We start from the raw sequence: 25,247 nt of genomic DNA on the forward strand, positions 1-25,247 counted from the left end.
AATAATCTGAGAATGTTTTAAATGATCTCTAGCAATTCTTCGATTCTTTCGAAGCAGCACACTAGCATCGTATGATGCTGGAGAGGGCATGTAGTCACTATAGCCAAATCGACTCAAGATCTTTTCCATATAGTGAGATTGAAGCAATGTAATCCCACCATAATCGTCTCTCAATAGCTTGATGTTCAGAATAACATCTACTGCTCTTAAATCCTTCATCCCAAAACAACAAGATGGGAATTTCTTGACCTCCTTAATAACATTCAGATTTGTTCGGAAAATCAATATGTCATCAACATACAAGCAAAGGATAACCCCTTCACCCCCACCATGGTGATAGTACACACATTTGTCAGCTTCGTTTACAACAAAGCCTGCGGTTCTTAAATTTCTTTCAAATTTCTCATGCCACTGCTTAGGTGCTTGCTTAAGTCCGTACAAAAACTTCAGCAACTTGCACACCTTTTCTTCCTGACCATCTACTACAAACCCATCTGGTTGTTTCATATAAATTTCCTCGCCCAACTCTCCATTTAGGAAAGCAGTCTTAATATCCATTTGATGAACGAGAAGACCATGTGAGGCAGCTAGTGAAAGTAGTACTCGAATAGTGGTCAGTCGAGCCATAGGTGAGTAAGTATCAAAGAAGTATTCACCTTTCTTTTGGGTATAACCCTTGGCCATGAGTCGTGCCTTGTACTTTTCAATAGTACCATCAGGCATAAGCTTCTTCTGGAATAATATCCATTTGCACCTTATAGGTTTGCGCCCATAAGGACGATCAGTTATCTCCCAAGTTTTATTTGCCAAGATGAAATCCATCTCACTACAGGCCGTTTCCTACCAGCAGTCAGCATCTTTAGATGCATAGGCCTCTCAAATAAAATTAGGAATGTCATCTATGAGATAGATAAAAAAATCATCACCAAAGGAGACGAGCTTTTGTCCCCAAATTATAATTACGGATAGTCATAATTACAGGGCAATGATAATAATTACGGATAGTAGTAACAATAACAGGAGCATTACAATTGCATGGTAATAATTATCAAAATAATTATAATCTTGTGCGTGCTAAACACGGTTGGCGCTAAACATGCAATGGCAGTTAACCACCAATGAATTTGATTGGCAGGTTTTCAAGGAAACTAAATAAATTTTGCACAAGGAAACTATCTGACATTTGGCAGTTAGCTATTCCAAATTTTATTTCCAATGCTATTCAAATTTGCTTACATTACTGGCAACCTTCAATCTAGAAGGAAATTGTTTCCAAATGGTTTCATTTCAACATGTCAAACCAAGCTTCTTATATCGACTGTAGAATTTGATTCCATGGTTAATAAAATTTGCCTCTATACCACAAGCTGCGTTCAATAAGGGGACTCCGCATGAGTAACATCCATCGGCAGTGAATTTCCAGTGAATGCCTCCCATCTCATCATAGCCAATCTTTATTAAGAATGAGAAAGCAAGCATATACAGAGGCCACCAGGTTACATGTCATCGGGTCGTGTTACATATACACAGCAGCCTCAGAATCACCCTAAACAACAACAACAACAAACACCAAGGCATGAGGGCCGCCAATTGCGACGATATGTCCACAACTCCAGCAGGGTCCTGAGATTTCCTGGCGCTCAACCTACCAGGTTGCTGTCGTCGCTGCCAGGGATGGGGAACGACGCTTCCACCCTGCTTCTCAAGGAAGCAGACACTTTACATATAGTACTCAACAAATCAGCTCAGCTTCATTGATGCTATCTGGGTAGCAAGCTCCATGGCCTCCTTGACCCGAGAAGCATCACTTCCCTGCACGATTATTCACAGATAATTATCTGGCTAACAATATAATTACTAGACTTTGACCAAAGTTCAGATGCCTAAACAATGAATGATGCCTCACCTGGCCCTGGGCAAGACCATTCTTGCCGCCGCCTCCTTTCCCCTTGAGTGGTGCGATTGAAGGCGTAAGCCAATCCAACACCTTGAACCCATTGGGTGCGTCCGCAGGTACACCCGCATAGATAACAGCCTTGTTTGATGCCTCGTCTGTGCTGAATACCATTATCGGCAGACCCTGGTGGCACCACCACATCCAAAGATTTGATTGACAAAAGGAATACAACAAATTTAATGTTTTAATCATTCATTGTTGGAGTAAGTTGGAAATTATGCTGAATCTATAGTTTTTTTTTATTATGATGGGAACACTAGTAGACAGAAACGGACTGGAGTACCGACCTTGAAACGGTCCATGGCTTTCACAACTGCTTCCCGGACAGCAGTGGTATCAAGACCCACATCGGCATGAATAACACAGAAGGGTTTTCCTTCAGAAACAGCAGCTTCTGCGGCATCTATGGCTGTCTTGACAGCCTTTTGGATATTTTCTTTGCCCATTTTCTTCTTCGCCTCCCTAAGTTGATCCTGATATGTGCAACAGCTATAATCAGCTTTCTTCATTTTAACTACCAATAGTAGAATACCAAATATATCTTAAATATTCTCTCTTTGACAAGATGTGATAAATGAACTGAAGCAATTACAGACCTCCAACTTTGAGATATTGCCTTTTAGATCAGCTTTTCTTGCAGCTGGGATAGCAGCTGCGTCCAGTGTATTCTTGATGGACCCAATTTTCTGATGAAGAAATGTCATTCTTAGATACAATCAAATATAAAGCAGATCAACATGAAATGGGTAAAAAGTACAACTGACATCGTCTATTCATATAAAGGTTAAGGACATCATATTTCTAAGAAAACAAACAAAAATCACAATAATATCCAATTTATCAGAGTATCACAACCATATAGCTCACACTAAGAGACACAAGCACAAATGGGGAAAGCCTAGTACCTTTTCCAATGTCGCTCCGTCCAGTTTAGATGCTTCATTTATAACAGTCTCGATAGATGATGCCAACTTCATAGCCTGTGAGGCACACTCAGCAGTAACAGCCGTTATCCTCCGAACACCTTTTGCGATACCCTCTTCAGATATGAGGGCAAATGCTGCGGCATCTCTAGTGTTCGAAATGTGTGTGCCTGATATACATAAATTTAGATGATATAAACACATAAATGTAGAATTACATACTAGAACATAGTAGTAAATATACCCCCACACAGCTCAGTTGATATGGATAACCACTCCTTGCTTTCAGGGTTTGCAAGCACATCTTCCACTTTGCGGCCAATCGATACAACTCTTACAGGATCAGGGTAGATCTAGAAAGTTCATATGTAAAACGAATTACACAAAACAACAGGGCAGGCAAACGAGATATGACAACATGGTATGTCAAGCTGGGTAAGAGAACGCACTTCACCAAACACAGCTCGCAGACCATTTATGCGCTTTGCGTCAGCTAATTTTATTTCTTGTGCAGATACCTCCAGCTCATCCTCTATTTGCTTCTTCACTATATCCTCAATTTTTCTCAAATCTTCAGGCTGAACAGGTTTCCCTGTTATGTGCTAACAGTTGAGTTGACACGCCAAGGAAAAGCAAAAAGTGGATGCAATATAGAAAGAATCACAGTATACCATGGGAGAAATCAAATCTCAGCTTCTCTGGAAGAACAATGGAACCTTTCTGGTCAATATGGTCACCAAGTACTTCCTACACTTACAATAGCGAAACCCTCATGAGTACAAAAAAGCACTCCCCGTAAAATCTGAGAGGCTTGAAAACTTACCCTTAGAGCAAAGTTCAGCATATGGGTACATGTGTGGTTTGGAGCAATCAGAGTACGCCGTGTGTAATCAACCTACCAAGAGTAATAGAAGCATCGCAGTGTAATTTAGCAAATTTCACAGATTAACTGATTCACTATAAAGAATAATCAGTAAAAAATGTTACTTTGCATTTCACTTCATCGCCAACAGACAATGTTTTGGAGTCAGGCCCTTCCAGAAATGAACCAATGTGCAGGACATAGCCAGCAAACACTTGGACATTGTTCACAGTGAAAGATCCAGATGCCCCCTCGATACTCCCGGTGTCATAAATCTATTCCAGAAATCATATGGCACGTCAAAAGAATTCATGCAATGCATGGCGCAACTCTTGAACATGCAGGGGAGCTGCGTATGTATATACAACCCCAAACCCCACACAAGATAGAACAAGAAACGACCATGGAAGCATGGTGACTTCAAATAAACAAGAAAACATCCATGGTTGTTGAATGCAAATTGCAATGTCTGTTTGCAATGTAACTATCAAGCTGATGCCATGCTTATTCAGTAGGTAAGCTGATAATTCATTGCACGATTGCAACTCGAGAGGTGATTGCACTTGACGTTTTCATTCAACTACACCAACATGCTGTCGAAAGTGAAGTTGTACCTGACCACCCTGTTCTGCATAGAAGCTTGTGCTTTCCAAAACAAGACCAAAATCTTCATCACCAGATGCAGTGGCTATGAACTCTGAGCCAGTATAGATAGCTTTCACCACACTGCTATGTACCTGCAAAAAAAGTTTAGGTACATCAGCCATAATCAATATACAAGTGTTTAACCACAAGGCAAAATATGAACAGTGCAAGAACAATCAAAGCTAGTAGCCAGGTAATTCAGAACTTGAAGGTGATTCGAAGCGGGGGCATCGCTTTGTAAATTTTTGGGCCAAAGTAGAATGAAATTCTACAAAATCCCAAACAGGCACTGAATATTGGAAGGAACTGTGCTTAATAGCCAAACCATAAATAAATAATCTAACCTCGTGTTGGAATTTCGGGCTATCATTTGTGCTGGCAAGCCCCTGATTGCGCAGCTGCGATGTAGCATTAGCATCCAGGACAATAGATTTGCCGCCAGCCTGCAAGAAAAACATATATAACAAAATCAGAAATAAGTATGATATATAAACCATAACAGACAAAAGTTGCCCAATCAATTGAGTATCAGTGGCATATAAGAGGTGCTCAGTTAAGTTAATTACAACATCATTAAACAACAAAGAGCCGGAATATTACTTGGATATCATAAAAGACCACAAGTGAAGAATTAGGTTATATTCAAGAAGAAATAAATACAACCTTGTAGCGAGCATTCCTAGCCTTTTGTCTTGCTTCTTCCATAGAAACATTAAAACCCTCCATGTCAACAGATAGCCCAAAGTCAACTGCCATGACCTATGAGACAGGAAACAACGACGATACCAAGAAAAACAGACAATAAAAGCTTTAACAACAGCGTAAGCATGAAAATATAGCACTGTCAAATTAATTTGATAAGATTTACTGATGAAAACATGAAGAACAAACCTCAGTCAAATCAATTGGATAGCCATAGGTGTCCCACAGAACAAATGCATCCTGAAAGTACAAATAACTGTTGCAAACTTGCAATACATGAAAGATAGCAATATAAACTTGAAAACTTCAGCAGGATGTAACAGAACACTGATAAACATAACCGAAGTATGATCTAAGAGACATGTTTCTATGCAGTCAACTCAATTCTTAAAATAAGGACAAGGAAAAGAATTATTCCACATTACTGATCAAGTTTACCAAACAGTCAAATTCCTTAGTTTTTGACATGTTTCTCAAATACGAAGGAATGAATAGAAATTAGAATGACACGATAGAGAATGTGATCAAGTTAACCGGATAGTGCTTATGCAATATTTGAAACAACATCCGAGAATAACTACCGACATATCCGACAGACATCCAAGTTCTGGTTCCTAATGTCATTTTAAGGGGTTCGGTCAGTTTGTGTTGCCCATGAACTATCTGAACTTCACCCCTGACAACAAAACAATTCTCATGACATGATAGTTAGATTCTTGGGCATTGTTCTTAAGGCGGTAAGGCGACCTAAGGTGAGCACCCACTGCCCTGACACCTAAGCGTCCAAGGTGAGAAGCCTTCAAAACAAGCTCTGAGGCCTACTGGAGAGGGAGAAAAGGCTAGAGAAATTCAGATTAATCTTCACTTAATGAAAATGGATGATAATGCAACCAATCTAACAAGGATAAGAACCTATTCCAACTATTTTAATATGAAATGTATGCATCTTATTAATCAGGATACCTTGTCTCTAACTTCATAATTTATATCATCTCCTAACTATTTTCACTTGCCAATGGACATCAACATGAGATAACACAACACATGCTCAGACAACAAACAAACTAAAGTCTGCTTAGGTGCAAACATCTTCTGGTGAAAACAAAATAAATCAAGTAATACGGTGGTAATTCAAAACCAAAGCACTTGCCTGGCCACTAAGTACTGCCCCACCATTCTCCTTGACAGCATCTGCAGCTTTCTTAAATCTCTCATATCCCTGAAAATTACACCAACAGCACAATCAGTTAACCACCTGAACAGCCACAAGAACGGACAATACATATTATGATGGTTCTAAGAAAAGAATGGTCAGCTAAACTTCAACTGTAAGCTTTATTAGTCTCTGCTGCTATATGGAACACAATAGCAAGGCACCTAGTAGGAACCAACCTTAAAATATAAGCATGATAAACAGAATCATGCCCATGTGGAAACCAAATAAATTGAATTACTAATGGTCATTTCATAGAAAAGATGAGACAATTTATCATGTATGCTAATTATTGTGATTGAACTAAGCTATGTAAACCAAGATTGAAACTATCACCCTGGATGTGTTCCTTAATGTGTTGCCTCAAAACAAGACACTACCTGGTTACTCAGCACAACACGTTAACATATTATATATATATAAAGCCTTTAGCAGTATCTCACGAGCAAAACAGCGGTACAGAATATACAAGGTATAAACTGGCCCAGAGCCTCCGGCAAGAACAGAAATTTAGGTTATCTGATAACAAACTAGCTAAATTACTTTGAGACTAACACATGTTTACAAGGATAAAACAATTTAGGTTATCTGATAACAAACTAGCTAAATTACTTTGAGACTAACACATGTTTACAAGGATAAAACACTGCCTAAGAGTGTGCAAACACTCGGAATTGATTGCAATGAAATTACTTCAACAAGCATCACTTGGGCCAAATTGATGTCACTGATATGCAAATACTCCTGGCAACCAATATTACCTTCGCTAGAGTGTTCTCAAAGCTTGCCTCTTCTTCTTTAATTATATCTTTAATCTTCTTTTCATTGTCCTTCAGCTCAGGAAACACATCACCCATCACTCGGACAAAAACATCTACAAGGCTGTACAAGAAAGATACAAAATAATGGCATATCAAATACCAGCTTCAAGAACATAGTTTAAATTAGCTAGAATCCTGTGTGACATAGTTTCTTTTCTTGTTGTCATCCTCATAAGCCTTACATTGCATGTTTAGCATCCCGAGTAAACAAAAGGCTATGCAAAGTATACCATTAATGAAAAAGTACAGAATACAACAGATGCAGGTTACAGTTCTTACGAGCTAAAAAATCCTTGCTTTGCCATCAATTTTTGATGACCAAAGTGAACAGCACGTCTAAGTATACGCCTTAGAACATACTCTCTTCCCTCATTTCCTACAGCAAAACTCCTATTAGAACAAAGAAACATCATTGTATAACACAAAACAAAGCCCTGAACCATTGTAAAAATACTGCTAAACAACATTCCTCAGTAGGGGCCCATCTGAAATCTTAAAAAAAATGGTTCGCAATGAACTAAACCCACACAAATTTAGCATCTATGACTTCATATTTACAGGAAGGGCATTAATACATTTCTTCCTAAAACAGGAAATGCAACTCAGGTCCCCAAACTAGTGATTTTGACACATGGATGCCTAAACTAATCAGTCAGGTTCAAAACAACTAGCCTCCATAGAGTGACTAGTCATTTTGGCTGAAGATGGGCGACACAGTGATCTATCTTTTTTCATTCAAATTCTTCAAAATTGGAAATGTCAAACAATTGGTGACTTTATTATGCCCATAAACTTCATTTTATTCCAGTGCCACATCCATATCTTGAATAAAAATTATCTTACATATGCAACAGACAATTTGGGAGCATGATAAATTTCAAATTAACTTATATTTGAGGAACCAAAATAACACAAGCGCACAAGCTTATTATGCTCACTTTTGGACATATATGAGATAGAGCTACTTAAACATCCTATTGTGTAGGATGTAATGCAGCAAGCAACTTAACAAGGCATTTAGATGTATTATTATTATTATTATTATTATTATCCATCTGTTTAGTGTTTACACAACTAAACCATACTTATATGGATGCCAATCGTTTTAAATCCTGTATCTCCAACCAAAACAGTATGAGCTCACCAGGTCGAGAACCATCGGCGATAGCAAAAGAAAGGGTTCTTATGTGATCTGCAACAACCCTATATGCCATATCAACTTTGCCAACATCATCGGATCCTACTTTACCAGAGTATGGTTGAATTCCAGCGCCTGCCAGCTGCATTCATAATGCATATCCAATTAATAATGAATATCATCTACTTTGGGCAACAATTTTATTACTTCAGCTTCATAATGCAGTCACAACTCATAAGGACAAAAGAAGCTGCAAGTGTGCATCTGGACAAAATACCTTGTGGATGGCATCGAATAATGGCATGAATACATCTGTGTCGTAATTGCTCATTTTGTTCTGAAGGATAGAAGTTAAACGCTCGAAGCCCATTCCAGTGTCAACGTGTTTTGCTGGCAAGGATCTCAAAGTGCCGTCTGACTCCCTGTTGAACTGGGTATTAATAAAATAGCCAAATGTCAGTGCATAGTAGAACAGATAAAAAAGCAAATAGGGATGCACAAATAAAACAGAGTAACTGGTGGTGTATTGAGATTAAAACTCAACAATCTAGAAAGAAATGAGTTTCAAAAGAATAGAATGTTAACCTGAATAAACACAAGATTCCATATCTCAATGCATGTAGGGTCATCATTGTTGACTAATGAAGCTGCGTCACGGTTGCCAATACGATCAAAATGAATCTCTGTGCATGGGCCACAAGGACCTGTGTCGCCCATCTCCCAAAAGTTATCCTGCTCAAAGAATGCATTGTTGTAATACTCTTCTTTAATAGGGACATTCAGACAATAGTATAGGCCCAACACAACCGAAGAAAGTGAAACTAATACAACATAACATCAGAAATAGCAGAGCACAAGCAGAATAGTACCTTGCAACCGAAAGGCAGAACTCTTTCATTCGGTAGGTACTTCAACCATATGTCTTTCGACTCGGTATCGGGGGCGAGACCAGCCTTCTCATCGCCACCAAAGTATGTTGCATAAATCCTATCAGTGGGCAATTTGTAGACCTGCACATACATACATACATACATACATATGAAATAGTAATTCCTATCAGTGGGCAATTATATGTCACTCTTTCATCATTCTTATTTCTGCTTGTGGGTTCAGGGAAGAAGATTGATTGATTGATTGATTGATAGGTAACATACCTGGGTGAGTAGTTGCCATGCGTATGCGATGGCCCCGTCCTTGAAGTAGTCCCCGAAGGACCAGTTGCCGAGCATCTCGAAGAAGGTGTGGTGGTAGGTGTCCTTGCCGACGTCGTCGAGGTCGTTGTGCTTGCCGCCGGCGCGGATGCACTTCTGGGTGTTGCAGGCGCGGCGCAGGCGGCCGAGCGGCGAGTCCGGGGCGGCCGTGCCCAGGAACACCGGCTTGAACTGGTTCATCCCGGCGTTGGCGAAGAGGAGCGTGGGGTCGTCCACGGGCACCACGGGGCTCGACGGCCACGGCGTGTGCGCCTTGGACTCGAAGAAGCCGATGAACTCCTCCCGGACCCGCGCGGACGGCCAGTCCGGCGGCGCCTCCATCGGGGGGCCGGCGGCCGTGGATGCTCGTCGGTGGGCGGCGGCGGCGGGCAGAACCCTATCCCTGATGCTTGGCTTGGGTTTGGGCTTGGTGGTGAGGAGGAGCAGGCGGCGCGCTGTGAGGGCCAGATGCAACATACATACAGATACAGATGATAATGGACGGTCAGGATGAAACATCCCCTTCTCTGCTTCTTCATTCCTTCGTTTTCATTGTTTTTTTTTTCACTTTTGTTTGTTTGTTTTTATTTGAAAATATTCTAAATACATACTCCATGTTTTAGACACTCAATTTACTAAGAAATTTAGAAAATGCTCACCGCGCATTTGAAAAATGTTGATGCGGTGTAAAAAAAATTGTTAACGTGGTTTCAAGAAAATGTTGATAACATACGAAAGAATTGTTCGTCACATTTAAAAAATGTATGTCAATTTTTTTTAAATGTTATGCTACGTAAAATAAACTGATCGCGAATAGGGAAAAAACATACACAAACCTGATGTATAGCTCTTGCGGAAATATCAAGCTGCAAAGTGTTCCGAACGCGTCGTTGAAAGACCGTGCTCCTCCTTTCGCCCAGGACCCCGCCATGGCCATGCCCGAACCCAACCCGGCGAGGTGAGCTCATATGGTGTTCTCTTTCTCTTCTCATACCCATCACTTAGTGGAGCGGATGTCTTCGCGATATTAATGTATTCTCCTTGTCGAAAAAGTTAGTGGATCGGAAGACTCTATTATTTAAGTTGGTCTAATTAACACCAACTTCACTCTCAGGATGGGACTGAAGATTGCACCTCCACTTATCATTTATTCATGGGCCTTCGAGACTTATCTATATTTATTTATTGGGCCAAGCATAAATATTTTAAGGATCCTCCACCACGAGATATCAAATAGCCACCATTTAGATATTTGTCTTGTGGTGCTTATTTAATATACTAACTAGTGATTCAACACAGACTATTAAGTTAAAGTTTCGTCTAGAACTTTAAGTTATATTTATCCACAACTGAACGAATAGCATAAAACTACCACAGTTTGTGTTGGGGTTCCAAAAATTGTTTGAGACTGATAACTACCAGAATCGGTATCGACTGTTTCAAAAAACCCAAATCGCTGAGGATTTATCAACTGATCGCGATTATGACAGTCAGGGTCCGCATGCAAGAGAACTGATTGTTTGACCGTTTGTTTGATCGTTAACTGACATGTGAGCCCCACATTCCCGTGTCTCTTCCATAGATTTATTTAAAGAATAACCCTTACAACTATTTAAAAAGTAATTAGGTCCCTGGAATCATTTTTAAAAAGTAATCGGGTCCCGCGGAGGTCGTCCTGCAGCTTGCGTATCCGCGAACAGTAACCTCGCTGCAAGGGCGAAGGATCTCCCAAGTGCTCCCTCCGGCCACTGCCCCGTGCCTGGCCGTGTTGCAGGGCCGACGACGGGCTCTCTCTGGGCGCTCCCCGTGCCCAACCGTGCTCCGGGCGAGCCGCGGCTCTGAGATGCTGGAGCAGTCGTCGACCCTCCCTCTGTGGCCGGGCTGCCACGCCCAGGATCTCGGAGCGCTGCGTTCCAGGGCGGCATGCTCCTACGAGCAGCCGGCGTGTCCTGCGAACAGTAGGGTCCCAAGTGTGTGGACGAGGCGGGAGCGGCGCTCCTCCTAAGCGTGGGGACATGGACGAGGGCGCCCGCAGCCGGCAGCATTGCACGGGAAAAGGTATATGTGTGGCCTGCCTATGGCCGGCGGCGTGGGAGGGGCTGGTTGGGCGGCGGACGAGGAGCACCCGGGCATCAGCGTGCTGTGGATATTTTGTTAAGAGGGGAATTTCAAGGAGAAGGCGTCGTCGTGCAGAACAGACTGGGGCGCGGGCATGGAGACGTAGGGAGAGAAGGAGGTTGGGCGGAGGAGCGACTGGTGTTGATCCCCGGTGATCGACGGCGGCGGGCGACGGAGTAGCGACCGGTGTTAGCCCCGGTGATCGACAACGGGGGGCGACGGAGGAGCTCTTCTTCCCCCTCGATCTGTTCTTCTCTTCTATTCGCGTGGCGTGGGTGGCTCTTTAAAAAACAGGTGAGATTATTGGAATAGCTCCTTGGCTGACATGTGGGCCCCACATATCAATTAATGGTCAAACAAATGGTTAGTTTAGGGGTGGGTCGGACGTGCCATAAACCGGGTCAAATCTAAATCACATGGCCATTTGGGTTTTTTGAAACAAACAACACCGATTTTGGTAGTTATCAGTCACAAACAAGTTTTTGCTAGTTTTTTAGAATCCTAAAGCGCAAAGTGGTACTTTTATGTTTTTTTTAAAAAAATCGAGACTTTATTCATTAGACATAAGAAGTACATCGTTCATGGGGATCATTACAATCTCATCTACCGGTTCCTGAAACTAGGCAGAAGTCAAAGAAAATCTAGCAATTTTAGCAAGCTCATGAGCTACTTTATCTGCTTCTTTATTACAATGTTCGAATCTAGTTTACTAAAATCACAAGCGTAATGAAAACAATCATGGAAGATTGCTGCTACCGCACCCGTTGATTGTCCTTCATCCTGCATAGTATAAACTACCTCCAGGTTATTTGAGTTAATAATAAGGCGATTACACCCCGCCCTTTGCGCCAATGTTAAACCAAACTTGAGAGCAAGGGCTTCCGCCATCAGCACATCTGCGCAGTAATCGATCTTCCCATTCCCTCCAGCAATAAACCAGCCTCTGTCGTCTCTCAAGACCGCCCCCATCGTCCCCCTAAGCATGTCATGGTCAAAAGAAGTATCAACATTAAGTTTCACAAAACCTTTAGGGGGGACAGGATCATCCTTCCTTCTTAATGGTAGCCTTGGGCGATGAAGCATTAATAAAGTTTGTGGGAATTGCTAAAACACCCATTGAAATCTGCAGGGCATTTTCGCGCGGTAGTTTTATGCTATTCACCCTTCACAACTTGAACAAATGGACTATGTGTAATTTTTGTATGAGTAAGTTTCACTCAAAGTCATAACTAGTAGTACCTGAGTGTCAATAGCTTACCTCGTGGGTGGAGCATATATGTCATACTCAATGGTCTCCTGGTGAGATTACTGGAGATGACCCGAGTCTGACTATGACATAGTACTAGCTATAGATGCACAAATAAATCTTAAGCTGCTATTCATTCAAGTCGAGTCGAGTGGAGGTATGGCGGGGGTGGTGCGGAGCATGCAGGCGCTGGCGTCCTCGCTGGCTGCACTCCCGCCGGAGTTCGTGTAGGAGCGGCCGGACGACGCCGCCACATTCCGCGGTGCCGCGTCGCTAGAAATCCCCGTGGTGGACATCTCCTCTGCGGACGCCGGGCTTTGAAGATCCCAAGTATCCCAACCACGTCTACAAGCTCGACAAGGCGCTCTATGGGCTCAAACAAGCCACTAGAGCTTGGTATGATTGCTTACAGGATTTCCTACTCAAACAAGGGTTTGAGATAGGAAAGGTGATGCTACTTTATTTACTCGCAAAGTCAATAATGATATCTTGGTTTGCCAAATATATGTCGATGACATAATATTTAGTAGTACTGATGTGGTTTTTTGTGAGGAATTTAGTAGGATTATGACAAATAGGTTCAAGATGTCCGTGATGGGAGAGTTGAAGTTTTTCCTTTGATTTCAAATCAAGCAACTCAATGATGGCACGTTCATAAGTCAAACCAAGTACACCAATGACATGTTGAAGAAGTTTGACATGGACAAGGCCAAGCCCATCAAGACACCCATGCCAACCAATGGACATCTTGACCTTGATCAAGGAGGAAAGGACATCGATCAAAGGGTATATTGCTCCATGATTGGATCCCTCATTTACCTTTGTGCATCTAGGCCTGATATTATGCTTAGTGTGTGCATGTTTGCGAGATTTCAAGGTAATCCGAGAGAATGTCATTTGATGGCCGTTAAGAGAATTTTTTGATATTTAGTGCACACTCTTGTCTTGTGGTATCCTAAAGACTCCACTTTTGAGTTACTTGGCTATTCCGTTTCGAATTATATCGGTTGCAAAGTAAACCGAAAGAGTACTACTAGGACTTACCAATTTATTGGCCGGTCTTTGTTGTCTTGGAGCTCTAAGAAGCAAAACTCTTGATTCGTCCACCGCAGAAGCTGAGTATGTGGTGGCCGGTGCATGCTGTGCCCAACTACTTTGGATGAAGCAAACTCTCAAAGACTTTGGTTGTGAGCTAACCAAGATTCCTCTTTTGTGTGACAACAAGAATGCCATTAAGTTGGCAAACAACCCCGTAAACCACTCTCGAACAAAGCACATAGACATCAAGCATCACTTTTGGAGAGATCATGAAGCCAAAGGAGATACCACAATTCATCATGTGAGCACCAAAAAGCAACCAGCCAATATCTTCACAAAGCCCCTAGATGAGTCAAGATTTTGTGCTTCGAGGAGTGAGCTAAATATCATTGATTCCTGTAACGTGGCTTGATGTCTTGCACATACTTTGTTTGACCTAGCTAGGAGAAAAGATTTGTTAAATCATTGTGTGACACTTTCAAAATCTATTTTATAATTTTCACATGTGAATATTGCTTTGTGTTGTTTGATTGAAATCTAGTCAATTGTGAAAATGTTAGTGTCCATCGTAATTTTGCCCCACATGGTGTTGTGAGTGTGAGGTAGGAAGTTTTTTAGTTTTCCTGCGCCGGAAGTCTCGGCTCCCGCCGGAAGTTCCGACGCAGATCTGGGCAGCATGTCTTTGATCGTGTTTTGACCGCACTTTTGACCTAGGGTTAGAAAAACATTTTGACTGCAGCCCGGCCCAGTCATTACCCATCTCCCACCCTCGCCGCCCCACAGCCACCCCTGCGCCCCCGAATCTCCCCGCGCTGTTGCTCGGACACCGGGAGCTCTGGTCTGCCGCTCGAGGAGCCCCCGCCTCCACCATGCCCTCCGCCCCTCCTTCTTGTGGTAGAACCGCCTAATCTAATGTCCTCCCAAGAGTATTTGTCTTCCATTAGACACTAAGTACCCAAGAGAGTGCACTAAATCGTGTTGTTCCATCGAGCACACCCCAAGGGAGAACTCAAAATTCCACATTTTTCCATCGGGATAATAAATGAGAGAATAATGATTACAACTTGAAGTGTGTGTTACTGTCTTGTACGCATTTTAGTTTGCTTACTCCATGTTGAGTGTAGTTAATGAGGTATGCCCGTGTAAAACATGCAGCTTTCACTGGACAGTGCTGGTCATCTATCCTGACAGAAGCAACGTTACTATTTGGACTCCTTGCGAAAAAAGAGAGAGGAGTACCAAGACATGTTAGATGTTCTTCAGAGGTAATTTCGGTCTCCCATTATACCTCTTACACCATTTTCATATCATGGGAATAACACTATTTATTTATTTTCTTGGGCAGTGCTTGACTAAAGTTCGTTTCGAAAAACCTACATGATTTGGAGGTGCCATTACAGTTAATCAACCACAAAGTAAGTATTAGCTAGGTCCCCACATCTTTATTTCGTTCAATTCATTATTACCATGCTTGATTGTTTGATGAGTCATTTTCTCGTAAAGTGGTGTCTGAGGCAAGGAACCGGGTAGCAACTTATGTGGATAGTACGTTTGCAGGCACCTTATGAGTCAAAGTTACTCACTGAAGCAAGTGAAGAAATACTCGAAATACGTATACACAAATTTGTTACCATTGCCTTGATATACATACACACACTAATCACATATTCATATATATATTTTTTCATTCGAAGCTTAAATGGAAGAAGAATCGGGTCCTATGATCGGAACAGATCAAAGCAATTCAAGAGGCATTGACAGGATTTATTATTGAACAGGTCATAGATTGCAATGGAAAGTACTACTATAACGGAAAATTAGATCCCAGGCGTGATGAAGAGTTGGATTGAATGTAATCCCAAGGACATGCATGGTGCAAGCTTTTGTTAGCTTATGTATAGTTCCATGTACAAGCTTTTGAAATATATATTTATAGTTTAATGCATTTTTGTGTGTGTGTATATGTATAATTCTCGAATGGAAACTTATATGTATAGACGTACATTAGTAGCATAGAATACATATACGATAAACTAATTGATATGAAAAAGAATTGAATTGTAAAGAAACTATAAAAAAGAAATGGAAACTATAAAAGAGAAGGAAAAAGAAAAGAAAGACCTTTAGTACCAGTTGGTACGCGCCCACACAGGGGAAAGGGCTCGAGACCCCTTTTAGTCCCGGTTGGTATTACCAACCGAGATTTAGGATCCCCTTTCAGTCCCGGTTCCCTAACGCGGGACTAGGGAGTGGGACTTTAGTCCCGGATTTGCAGAAGGGGCTCTCCAACCATGACTAAAGGGGTTGTCCAACCAGGATTGTTGCGCCTTTCTGCACTGGTGTGACATGCCAATTTTGATGGCTCGACATGAGGTACGCAGCAACGGAGAAATCCAATTTGCATTGGAGAGGTGCTCCATTTCCTCCTGACATGCCAATTTCGATCGTCAATAATATATATTTGCACAAGGAAATACAAAAAAAAAATCGAGGGTACGCCAAAGACATATCTTAGCTTTATAGAAGGAAGAAAATATGTACAAGAGTTTATTTTGACCCGCAAGTCCACGACACAACATAAGTAAGCAGCCGGTAGGTATAGGTATAGTACACAGAGTATACAATGTTATATAGTAGTACGTTGAAGAAGACTGAGCGAGCAGATTTGTTGCAATCGATCGAGTTTGGAGAAGTATGTCAATAACTCGACTAGAGTGAGCTTATATTGTTAACCAAAAAAAGAACTATCACTACCCAACAGGCAGATCCATCGGGTTTGCTGCCAAGAATGCTAGTACTAGCAGGAAGCAACTATAAAAATTAGGGAAAAGTATATTTTTCGTCCCTCAATTCTTTCAAAAATATGGAAATGGCCCCCCAACTCCGAAACCAGCAACTCTTAGTCCCTTAACTTTTCAAACCGGATAACTTTAGTCCCTCGTGTCGGTTAGGTGGTTTCGTGGCATGATTTTAGTTGGCATTTTTATCATAACACCTGTTGCGCGCCCGCCATATTTTCGAACCGTGGCGTCAAGGGTCGCACAGCAGGTCTACGATGTGCCCTTTGATGATGCCGAGGCCACGCCCAGCACCCTGCCCGGCGTCATAGTGCCTCCGATGAGTGGCTTTGCCCGTGGCCTCCTGGCCTGACCGCTCACACGATTGGCCGTACGGTGTCGCCGCCTAGTCGTTGTCCAACAGGTGAGCAGGACAGCACCACCACGCCACGCTGGGAGGAGTAGCTACGTACAACACGCGGGTTGCGATCCACCCGTCGCGAACTCGAGGGTCACCAGGGTGTCCATGGGCAACCTCATGCATGACACTATCGGTTGCTACCGGGCGAATCCACGTCTAGGCTCGACTTCGGCAGTCCGCCTTCGCTCTCCGCACTGTCGAGGTGCTCAAGGACATGCTTCTCGAGCTCCAGGCATACGCCTCCTCTGTGTCGCCGGCGGCGCTCAGGCGTAATGCTATTGCCGGGACGAGCTGCTGATCGAGGAGGTACTGCAGCCCTCCGGCCGGCGCCCGTTGCCGCGAGTTCCTGCACGAGCGGTGGCTCCACGACGTGGCAGTCAAACCTGTAATGTGTCTGGTTATACTCAAAACCATGTCCACGTCAGCACAAAAACCACCCAAGCGACACGAGGGACTGAACTTAACCGGTTTTGAAAATTGAGAGACTAAGATTTGCTGGTTTGAGATTTGAGGAACCATTTCTATATTTTTGAGAGAATTAAGGGACGAAAAATATACTTATTCCTAAAAATTATGGGCAGCAGGTCACAAGTGTCGTATAAATGCCGCATTATCGAGATCATTTAATACGTCCCTGCATGCAATGAAAGAGCGGCAATTCCAGTTTGGCAGTGAAAAATAGGCGCAACAGGTATGTTTTAGGGAAGAAGATCGAACATACCGATCCATTTATCTGAGGGATTACATATACGCACGCTATACTAGCCTGTTCTGGAGACCACGTAAAATACTCCCACACACTTATACATGTAGCTTAACAAGGTAGGCAACAGAGGCGTACGTAAGTATCGATCTCGTCCCTGTTTTGCTCTCGTCCATGGCGGCTGGAACCCTAGCCGCCGCCAGGGGAGGCCGGTCTTCCAACGCCGCTCTCCGGCGGCTCCCCTCCGCCGGCGACCTCGGTCGTCGGTGGTGAGGGGGGTCGCCGGATCCACGCGTGGGGATCGTTTTTACTCTCTCGTAGTCTAGGTTTTTAGGTTGTTCATCGTCTTTGCTTCGGCGGCGATGATGACAACGCTGAATAAAGATTCTTCGAATCCTTTCCTAACGAGGCCATCGGTCCTATGGTTGGGGATGGATTTGGAAACCAGTCTGTTCAAGCAAGGATGGCGTGGTGGCGGCGGCATCCTCGTGGTGGACCTGTGTCCTCGGGCTCCACCGTTGCGACGGCGTTTGCTCCAGCGTCGGCGCGGAGCTTGGGAGGTAGTCCAGGAGCGGATGCAGATTGTGGTCTGCATCGACGACATCTGGAAGACGTAGCATGTGATGGGCTCGTGGTTCGTGGATGGCAAATATGGTTTCGTCCTTCGGTGTTTTAGTCGTGGTGGGGTGCTAGATCTGGAGTTCGATGGTGTGTCCGGGGTGTTGCCCCGGTCTGATTCGTTCAACGGTAAGGGCTTCACTTTTGGTGAGCCACCTTGAAGGTCCACAAAGCTGCATATCAGCGATGGAGCCACGTCGAGCTCGGGTGAGAAGGTGATTCGTCATTCTTTTCTTCGGTGGCTATTGTGGTGGTGCCGAAGGCAGGTGACGGGTGTTGGTGTCAAGCTCAGAGATATGCTGCTATCTTTTCAGTTTTGTCATGTCGGTCTTTACGTGACTTATACTTTGTTTTTTATGATATGAATGAGACACATATTACCATGCAAAAAAAAGTAGGCAACAGAGAGTTAATTCGTCCCTGCATGCGCGAGGTGGGTACTACTTCGTACATGCCGTGCGCCGGTTAGTAAGACTGAGTTAATACATCATCATGTATCGTATCGTGTGACGTCTCTCGCGCCTTGTAAAACAGTAAGTATCAAGAGAGTATATGGATTGGCTGAGAGTATATCGTCTCCTAGGTTGTAAAGATTCATACAGCTAGCAGCCGGCTATACGGACGCAGAGTTTCTGCACCCGGCTCAAATGAGCTCGGGTGAACAGTAAAATCAAAACTAAATAGATTTTTTGGGGAGAAATATTGACAAAAGTTTTAAGTGCTTGCAAAAATTCGTCATGAAATCACATTTCTAGAAGTAGTGGCAAAAAAACAAAACAAAATCGGTACTCTGAAAATGCTACTTTCAAAAGCATTTTGAAGCATTGAATTTGTTTTTTGCCACGCCTTATAGGAATGTGATTTCATGATGAATTTTTGCAAGCACTTAGAACTTTTGCCAATGTTTCTCCCAAAAAAAAATTGGAATTTTTTGAAATTGTTTTGATTTTTTTCGTTTTTACTGTTCACCGAGCTCAAATGAGCTCGGGAGCAGAAAGGCACTTTCGTATTATTAGCCTTACTCGGACTGAAACAAGAGATTGGATGTCATAGATTTATTACTTGCCTCAGGACCTCCCAAGAAGACGAAGGACGGAGCAAGAGAATCGATCATGATGACCCAGCAAAAGGCATGTGAATAATAGAGTACTCCTTCTGTCCTTAAATATTTGTCGTTAGTTTGACTAGATTTGTAGAAAAATATTAGCAGTATTTTTATCTCCAAATAAATTTATCATTAAAATAAAATAGATTCAACAATCTACCCAATGATATTAATTATGTATCATAAATATTAAAAAAATACTGGTGTGACATGCCAATTTTGATCATCAACAATATTTACCCAAGAAAATACAAATTTATTTTCACCCACAAGTCCACGGCACAACATAAGTAAACAGCCGGTAGGGGTAGGTACACCGAGTATACAATGTTATTTTGAAACGGAGGGAGTATTATTATTAGGCAATGGCTGGGAAGGATGGGATCATTGTTCTTGTTCAGGTGGGGATGGGAGCACTAGCAACAGCCTCAGACTCAAAGGTGCATCTGGTTATGCACCAGCATTGAAAAATGTCACATTCGCCACCAGAGTTGTCGCTGCTTTCGTCTATGCATACACGATTGCATTTGGCGTCATGTATCAATCCAATGCATACCCCTTTATAATTGCCGCTCAGATGTTCGTCGCCGCAAACATCTTTCCCAACGAACGCAGACTCTGCATGGTTCAGATCCAGGCATGGACATTAATTTTTATGCAACAAATGTCATCAAACAACTTTTAGCAAAGAGAAGATTAATCAAATGACATGGCTGCTTGCAACATGTATGTAGTAGTTGATGCATACCACCAGCTTCCATGACGATGGGTAGGAGGAGGAGGACGACGACTAGGAGGACGGCAGAGAGATTCATTTGCTTCTTATCTTATATGGTGGAAGTTAGCACATACGTTGAACAAGACTGAGCGAGCAAATTTGTTGCAATCGATCGAGTTTGGAAATTTGTTGTTAAGAGTGAGCATATATATATATATATACTCTTAACAACGGGCAGATCCATCGGATTTGCTGTTGGGAGAAAGCAACTCTAAAACTTATGGGTAGCAGGTCACTGGTGACGTACTATTTGGGCGTGCTTCACCTAGTTCACCTGCCGTTAATTTGCTCGATCTTCATGACGACCCTTGCATTTTAGTTCAGAATAATAGTATAGTCCAACCTTTGCGGAGCTTTTCTCGAGGACGTGCTTCAGCCAGTTATGCTTCTTCGGCGGCAAACACTAGGAGAATAATAATCCGTGCTTTTAATTAATTCCCAAAGGAGGAAGCACACGTTAGCCCCCGCGTTGTTAGAACTAATCTTGTTATTAGTGTTAGATTTAGATTTTGAGTCATGCATGTAGTCATGTTCATCTTCTAGGCTGCGGCCGTGTACTCACATAAAGATGAGATCATGTGTAGTGGGTCAGCTTAATGAGTTAGTTAGCTGGACGTGAGGCTGTTAGCTAGCTTGGGGCGTGTGTTTGCATGTTGGCCTAGTATTGTGCGTGGAGTGATTCTAGGAGTGGGAGTGAGGGTCATGTGTTAGTGGTTAGTGGAGTATGCGTGAGTGGCATAGCAGTCGGGCAGGTTGTTGCCCTGGCAGTGCGTGTGTGAGTCTTGTGTACTGCCTATTTAAGTTGACAAATGAATGGGAAAAGGCAGTGAGGGCAGTAACAAAATGTAGCGAATATTGTACAACTGTTGTGATCTGATTTTCATTGCCATACAGAGGGTACATGGGGGGATACATATAGCAGGCGTCGTGAGCGATCATGGGATCGTGGCGATCGTGGGAGGAGCGTGGGACGCTCCTGCGAGGACTCCTGTGCTGACCTGGTCCATCGCCTAACATCCCCCCCGCAGTGTCAGCGGCGAGCTCGACGACATTGAGACTGGAACGGATGCCGGTGAAGGTTGCGGTTGGAAGCCCCTTGGTGAAGATATCAGCGAACTGCGCGCTGGTGGGAACATGAAGCACCCTCACCTCACCTAAAGCTACTTCCTCTCTTACAAAATGTATGTCAATCTCTATGTGTTTAGTTCTATGATGCTGGACCGGATTACAGGACATGTACACAACAGAAATGTTGTCACAATACACGACAGTGGCCCTCTGGATGGGTCAATGAAGTTCACCAAGCAGCTGTCGAAGCCAGACTGTCTCGGCAACTGCGTGAGCTACCAAGCGGTACTCGGCTTCCGCGGAGGACCTGGAGACTGTTAGCTGTCGTTTTGATGACCAAGAAATCAAATTATCACCCAAAAAACACAGTATCCGGAAGTAGATTGTCGAGTATCTGGGCAACCTGCCCAGTCTTCATCAGAGTAGGCTGTAAGAGAAGTGGGAGAGGAGGTGTTAATAAGAAGACCGTGGTCGAGGGTGCCTTGGAGGTAACGGAGGATGCGTTTGACGTGGTTAAAGTGAGGAACACGGGATCATGCATGAATAGGCAGGCTTGTTGCACGGAGTATGCGATCTCAGGGCGGGTGAGGGTCATGTATTGTAGCGCTCCCGCGAGGCTGCGCTAAAGGGTAGGATCAGGGTATGATTCACCGGACGCGGAGAGTTTGGAACCGGTTTCAGCGGGAGTGCGTGTGGGATGACACTCGAGCATGCCGGCCTTGGAAAGGATGTAAAGAGCGTATTGCCGCTGGGACAAAAAGAGGCCTGAAGGCGAGCGGGAGACAGCTACACCGAGAAAGTAATGGAGCTGCCCGAGATCGGTCATGCAGAATTCAGCACGTAGAGAGGAAATGACGCGGTCGATAAAGGACGTGGAGGAGGCGGTGAGAACTATATCATCTACGTATAGAAGAAGATAGGCTAGGTGGTCATTAGACTTGAAGACGAAGAGAGAGGAATCGGACTGCGAAAGGATGAACCCAATGGTGCGGATGAACGCAGCAAAGCGTGTGAACCAAGCCCGGGGAGCTTGTTTGAGCCCGTACAACGATTTCTGCAAGTGACAAACGTGGTCAAGAAAGGTCGGGTCGGCAAACCCGAGAGGTTGACGACAAAACACTGTCTCATTCAAAGAGCCGTGAAGGAAGGTGTTTTTCACATCAAGCTGATGGATGGGCCACGCAGAAGAAACAACAATGCTTAAGACCGCGCGGATTGTACTAGGCTTAACGACGGGAGAGAATGTCTCGTCAAAATCGATACCATGTTGTTGAGAGTCACCCCGACAAACCCACCGATCCTTGTAACGAGAGAGAGAGCCGTCGGATTTGAATTTGTGTCGAAAGACCCATTTCCCTGAGACGACGTTGGCACCGGGAGGGCGAGGAATGAGCGACCACGTGTGGTTGAGGAGGAGGGCGTCATGTTCTTCTTTCATAGCCTGAAACCAGTTAGGGTCAAGGAGGGCTTGTTTATAGGATGTGGGAAGAGGAGAAATGGGAGAAGGGGAAACGGAGGCTGTTAAGTTGAGATGGAGAGTAGGGAGACCAAAACCGGCCTTGCCATGAGTACACATAGTGTGAGCATTGGCAGGGACTTGGACAGGAACTGCACGGGATGGAAGAGGACGAGCGACGTCGGGTGATGGAGTCGCAGCGGATTGGTGGAGGGGCGTCGCACGTACGGGGGTAGGATCTGCATGTGCGTGCGGAGTGGCGGGTGCGGGCGGTTCTGGTGGATGAGTAAGAGTAGTGGTGGTAGGTGGGAGAGGCGCGGGGGAAGCGCTGGCGAGCGCCTGATCGACGTGAACAGTGCCATGCACAACATGCACGTCGATCGCGGGGTGGCGAGGGCTCCTGTGCGAAGCGATGGAGATAGGTGAGGATATGTTGGGAGGGGTGTGATGAGCAAATGGAAAGACCGACTCATCGAAGATAACATGCCGTGAGAGAATCACTCTGCTAGTGGGAAGATGAAGGCAGCGGTAGCCACGGTGGTCGTCGGAGTAGCCAAGAAAGACGCAAGGGAGCGAGCGTGGTTCTAGCTTATGGTTGGTCGTGGCGGACATATTTGAAAAACACAGACAGCCAAACACTTTGAGATCAGTGTAGGTAGGATGGTGAAGAAAAAGAGATTCGTAGGGAGAGGTTTTCGGACATGTTTTGGTAGGGCGGATGTTGAGGAGAAACGTTGCATGACGGAGAGACTCGACCCTGTATCGGGGTGGCATGGAAGCACGGATGAGAAGAGTGCGAAGAATGTCATTGATACTGCGCAGAGATCTTTCGGCCTTACCGTTTTGGGGAGAAGTATATGGGCAAGAAAAACGAAGAAGGACACCATGTTGCAGGAAGAATTCGCGATTGTGGGCATTGTTGAATTCACGCCAATTATCACACTGGAGGAAGCGAATGGGGAGAGAGAAATGCGTGTAAACGTATTTTTGAAAGTTGACAAATAGGGTATGTATATCAGATTTGGCACGAAGGGGAAAGGTCCACATAAAATGAGAGTAGTCGTCCATGATTACAAGGTAAAACTTAAAACCAGAAACACTAGGTACAGGAGATTGCCATAGATCACAGTGCAACATCTCGAAAGGAAAGGAACTGGAGGTAGTAGACATGCTAAAAGGTAGCCTAACGTGCTTGCCCATCTGGCAAGACCGGCACAGAGCAGAATCATGCGCATCGCGGACATGCGGAAGCTGGAACTCGCGGAGGAGGATGCTGGTGGTGTTGCTGTTGGGGTGACCGAGCCGGCGATGCCACAGAGAAACCGAGGCAATCAGCGCGTGGACAGATGATGAAGACGTGCTGCCGGAAGCAGTGTACAGGTTGCCGGAACTATTGAACCGGGCGATCACCTCCTTGCTGCGAAGATCCTTCACAGACACACCCAAGGGATCAAATTCAACAGAAACAAGATTGTCAATAGTGAAACGTCGAACAGAAATCAAGTTCTTGATGAGGGCAGGAGCAACAAGCACTTCGTGCAAAGATAGAGAAGGGGAAAGAGAAGTGGACCCGATGCATGAAACGGGGACAAAGGAACCATTGCCTACGGTGATGGATGGAAAAATAGAAGGATGAAGCGAAGACAATGAAGAGCTAGATGCAAACATGTGCGAGGAAGCGCCAGAATCAAAAATCCATTCCGTACCTGGGTCCTGAGTGGTAAGTGAGTTCATGGCGGCAATGAACGCAGCCTGGTCCCAAGTTGGAGTCGTCTGTGTAGTGGTGGAAACCGCAGCGGGAAGCGCCGGCGGGCGCGGATCCCATGATGAAGTAGAGGGAGCCGCCGGCGATGCCTGGCCCCAAGATGAAGTAGAGGGGGCCGCCGGCGACGCCTGATCCCAAGGGAAAGAAGAGGGGGCCGCGGGCGGCACCTGATCCCATGGTGAAGCAGAGGGACCGCCGTAGTGGTACTGCAGTGAAGCAGAGGGTGGCGGTGCTGCCTGGTAGAGAGGGACGTACACCGTATGGGCATGCAGAGGAGGCCGTGCCCCAAGGAGGCCCGGGGCGCCAAGCTGAGGGCGCATGCCCGGGGCCCAACTGTCGCTGTAAGCTGGAGGAGCACCGATCGGAGATGGCGCAGACCACGGCATGGGCCACGCTTGGATGAGCCCGGTCCAGGGATCATGCATAGGGCGCCACGGCGCCGGAGTGGTGGTGGAGACCGGGGAAGCCGCAGTAGCAGGGGTTGACGGAGCCGGAGGCGCCGGGTTTGAGCCTGACGATGAACCCAACGCACGATGCTGTGGAGGACGATAGATGGGGTTCTTGCCCTTGTAGTTTGGACTGGGACGCCATCCCGGCAGCGTCTGCGGAGAAGACGCCCCCGGAGGCGGTACCGGAGTCGAAGGAGATGCTGCAGGAGGGCGCGTAGTGGCGTGAAAGAGGCGCGGTGCCCCCGCCTTGCACG

At 44.7% G+C, this 25,247-nt stretch overlaps 1 protein-coding gene across 1 annotated transcript; it reads right to left on the minus strand.

The window, feature by feature from the left end:
* Positions 1-1,416: 1,416 nt before the first annotated feature.
* Positions 1,417-9,928, minus strand: LOC119292373 (alanine--tRNA ligase-like). The gene is made up of 22 exons (XM_037571229.1): positions 9,416-9,928; positions 9,131-9,271; positions 8,847-8,993; positions 8,539-8,691; positions 8,268-8,403; positions 7,403-7,499; positions 7,064-7,184; positions 6,240-6,308; positions 5,279-5,329; positions 5,051-5,146; positions 4,732-4,830; positions 4,357-4,479; positions 3,868-4,017; positions 3,704-3,775; positions 3,552-3,627; positions 3,330-3,472; positions 3,125-3,233; positions 2,863-3,050; positions 2,554-2,643; positions 2,245-2,430; positions 1,907-2,080; positions 1,417-1,812 (listed from the first exon to the last, which is right to left on the minus strand). Exons 1-22 carry the CDS (start codon positions 9,926-9,928, stop codon positions 1,741-1,743), a joined length of 3,006 nt encoding a protein of 1,001 aa, XP_037427126.1. The 3' UTR covers positions 1,417-1,740.
* Positions 9,929-25,247: the final 15,319 nt, after the last annotated feature.

This window comes from Triticum dicoccoides, chromosome 4B (genome assembly GCF_002162155.2).
Source record: "Triticum dicoccoides isolate Atlit2015 ecotype Zavitan chromosome 4B, WEW_v2.0, whole genome shotgun sequence".
Taxonomy (NCBI): domain Eukaryota; kingdom Viridiplantae; phylum Streptophyta; class Magnoliopsida; order Poales; family Poaceae; genus Triticum; species Triticum dicoccoides.

Excerpts from the sequence above, each read along its gene's own strand:
- LOC119292373 (XM_037571229.1), bottom strand. The coding sequence starts at position 9,928 with ATGTTGCATCTGGCCCTCACAGCGCGCCGCCTGCTCCTCCTCACCACC. Across the intron at positions 8,994-9,130 it reads TTCTGCCTTTCGGTTGCAAG|GATAACTTTTGGGAGATGGG; the intron begins GTACTATTCTGC and ends TTCTTTGAGCAG. Across the intron at positions 2,431-2,553 it reads GCAATATCTCAAAGTTGGAG|GATCAACTTAGGGAGGCGAA; the intron begins GTCTGTAATTGC and ends TGCACATATCAG.